A 3589-nucleotide genomic window follows, 5' to 3' on the forward strand; every position below is an offset into this window, starting at 1 on the left:
TTCTTGAACTGGGGAGCCCAGAACTGGACACAGTACTCCAGGTGGGGTCTCCCCAGGGCAGAGTAGAGCGGGGGGAGAACCTTCCTCGACCTGCTGGCCACACTCCTCTTAATGCACCCAGAAGAGCGCAGCGCTTCGGCCGGGGGAGCTGGCTGGGACCAAACCCGGCAGGCGGCTCGAGCAGTGTCGTGGGGAACCCCGTCGAACTTCTGCAGGGACCCCGTCGAACTTCTGCAGGGACCCCGTCAGCTCCCGTGGCTGCAGATAAGGGAGCACAAGCCCACGTGTCCTGCGTGCTTGGCCCAGCCTGCTCTGCGTAGGCTGGCACGAGCATACGGGGTGAGGCGCCCGCTTGCGGGGGCGCGGGACGCCCCGTGGTGGGCCCAGGGCTGCAGTTATCCCAATTAACGGGGCGCCGATTGAGGCGTGCGGGGGGCTGACTATGCTGGGCGAGGGAAAGGGCTCCCTGGCACTCTCGCTCGCTAGGGGTTAACGAAGATTTGACCCCTTTGAATAAACGCGATGCAAAGCAAACGCAGGCGGTAGGGGAGATGCAGGTGCACGGGCTCCGTCGTACCAGGCCAGACGAACCCTACACTCGAGATGGTTTCCTAGTCACGCAGACTTAAAAAACACTTGGATGCGAATATCGTTAAGCTCTGGGGTAGTCTGGAGCGGCCGTGGGAGAATGTAACCAGTCATTTTTCTAAATAAGAAGCCAAACCTCTGGATCCAGATCCACCTCCTCCCAAAACTCCCAGTCCGATCCCATCTGCATCACGAGCCAGATGTGGCTTGGGCATTACTCCTGCTGCAAATTCAGCTGAAATGAGCACAAGCAGGACTTAAACGGAATAGGAAATATTCACAGCAGATTCGTGCCTAATCAGGATGACACACGGTTTTGCTGACTGCGTTCCTCCGGCCCGAAACGGGACCACTCCGCACCGCGCAGCAGCCCTGATACCTCGCTGCGGTCGGGGCTCCTCACCGAAACAGCACCTGGAGGGGAACGTGCCCGTGTTTATGTAGAAAATACGGCCCACCGGGGCGGAGAAAGAGGCAAAGTGCACCCAAGGCATCCCTACGAGAAGGACCAGTTGACAGGAATGTCTCTCATGGTGCCCTTCCCTCTGTATCAGAAGTGATCTGGCTGAGAAGTCCTGGAGCAAACCACAACTGAGGGTGTTGCTGTCTTCCCCAAATACTTTCTCTAATGAGGTTTTTAAATAGTTTTTGCCCCGCCTACACTGGCAGCCCGAGCACTTTCATCTCCAGGTGAATGGGAACCGAGGTGGGACTCTGCTGGGGAGGATCATTTCCATATTGCAGCCCGGGCGGCGAGGCTGGCAGGCGAAACCCGCGCCGCGGCAGGGAAGCGCTCCTTCTCTCCTCGGAGGTGCCTGCGGATCGTGGCGCAAGGACTAACCGCGTGCTCCGGCGTTTGAAATGCAAAGAGCGCTCCGGCGGCGTGGGTTCGCAGGAGAGGGGGTGCGTTTCGGCTACACCTTTGCGCTGGCGAGAACCGCGCATCAGCCAGCAGGTAGCCGCTGCAAAAAAAATGAGGTTTATTACCAGGCTACAGGACTCAATTTGTTGCAACCTGTACCTACGGTGCTCTGAGTAACCACACACCTTTCGTTCTTAGGTGGCAAAGATCACGCCGAGCCTAGAGGTTTCTTGGTGGGTGTGGAAGTACTTTCCATGTAAATGCATCTCGCCCCCCCCCTTCTCCTCCCCTGGGCTGGCTGCCTGCGGAGCAGCGCTGACGTGCAGCCTTGGCGCCGAGCGCTCGCCCACCCCCTCACACGCAGCCAAAGAGGAGTCCAAAACTCGCCCCGTGCCCCCGCGGGGATGCCAGAGCACGGGCAGCACCGGCCCCACACGGCCGCTTTGTGGGGCTGAGTATGGGACCCGAGAGGTCGGACGGGGCTTTGAGCGCCTCTTTTTTTTCTAAGGGAAAAAAGAATAATTTCATCAGGAAATATTCGCATGGCCTGTATCCCAATAATCTGGGGAAATATAAATGGCCACACAAGCTCATTACGGCTGTCCCGTCTGATTTTATAAACTGTATGTCTCTGTAATGAAAATAAAGTCCCAGCCCTGAAGAGCTGCGAACATCTGCAGCTGCTGCCCAGATGTGGTCGCCCGGAGCCTCTGCAAAGGTTTCAGGGGAAAACCCCCGTCTGCCTCGCACGTAACGCCAAAACAGAGGACAGAGGTTTCGCTTTATAAACCTCGACCAAGGAGACATTAAGTGCCTTTGATCTCCAGATATAAAAATGATCTTTTGATTTAAGATTATGAAAACGAATAACCATCTGCTAAGAAACAGCTACGGACCCACGTTTTATTGAGGCCATATGGTGTCCGGGGCTTCTACGTCTGAATTCAATTAGCTGCTTGTGTCTGCGTCAGTAATTCTGTATCCACCCAGTCATGTTTTTGGAACAAATATTATAATATTCCCATGGATCCTCCAGACAGTGGGAGGTGTTTCCTTCACTGTGAAGGTTTTGGGAAGTGATGACTTTGTCTCATTTTCATCTTACCCTACTCTGCATTTCTAGTGCCTCGCTTCTCAAGGCTCGGAGCTTTCCTCGGGATCTCCGAGCCAGCCGCGGCGCTGAGTAAAGACATCCCCGGCTCCAGCGTGCCCGTCGGGGCTCACGTTTCGGCTTTCCCCATCACCCTCATGGGGAACCTGGCCCGTCCACCGCTCCTACACTGGGACCGCGTTTGCAGTGTTCCCGAGAACATAACCCATTTCTAACCTGAGCCAGAGCCACCCCAGTCTCCTTCCCACCGGGGCTTTACTCGGGGCTCGGCTCTGCTGAGAGCGGGGTGTCACCACCACCGTGCCATCTGGATGGGTGGCATGAAGCAAAGTCATCGGGTGCAGAGGGGTGGGTACGACCAGCGCCTGCCTGGCCACCAGCCCCGGCAGACGGGCACCTTCCCTGCCCGGGAAGCCAGGCCATGCAGAACCCAATTAGCTACTACGATCTTTCAAATCTAAGAATCTGGAAGTCCCTTTTTTTTTTTTTATTTTTATTTTAAAGGTGTGGGCCGGCACCACGCGCTGCACCCAGCAAGATGCGTATTTGCAGTGACTGGCCTCTCTGCAGTGCTGGAAGTGGGAAAAATCCCGTTAGAGGAGCGGGCGGGCAGAAGCCCCGAGAGCAGCGGGTTGTAATTTGGGGCCGCAAGGGCCTCGCTCACAGGCTGTGCCTTCCTCTGCACCCTGCCGACGCATTTGCACAAGAGACAGCCCTGGAAAACGCTCCTGGGCAGAAACCATCCCTAGCGAAGGGATGGCGTTTGTTGTTTTCTCCTGAGTTTTTGCGGCGAGAGACGGGGTTGTCAAGATAAATCGCTATGTACAGACAATACTTCTCGAAGGGTTTTCCTTTCCCCCTCCCCTTTCTGTGCACACACCCGTGCAGCACGGACGTGGCAGGGTTTAGCTCAGGCTAAGAGACGTCAGCTTTTGCAGAGCCCTGCGTTACGCCAGAGCGGCACAGGACAGAGATTATCCACACGAACGCCCGCTCAGGCCGGGGCCGCCTCCTCCCACCAGGACAGG

The 3589-nt window shown here is 56.5% G+C and overlaps 1 protein-coding gene across 1 annotated transcript in view; it reads right to left on the reverse strand.

Moving 5' to 3' along the window:
• LOC104132666 (class E basic helix-loop-helix protein 40) overlaps positions 1–3589 on the reverse strand; it is a 14376-nt gene that overhangs the window by 9686 nt on the left and 1101 nt on the right. The window contains exon 2 of the mRNA XM_009645990.2: positions 1430–1550. Coding sequence (XP_009644285.1) covers positions 1430–1550 — 121 coding nt within the window. The remainder of the gene's footprint in view (positions 1–1429; positions 1551–3589) is intronic.

The sequence above is a fragment of the Egretta garzetta genome, unplaced genomic scaffold, assembly GCF_000687185.1.
Source record: "Egretta garzetta isolate BGI_Z169 unplaced genomic scaffold, ASM68718v1 scaffold228, whole genome shotgun sequence".
Lineage (NCBI taxonomy): Eukaryota > Metazoa > Chordata > Aves > Pelecaniformes > Ardeidae > Egretta > Egretta garzetta.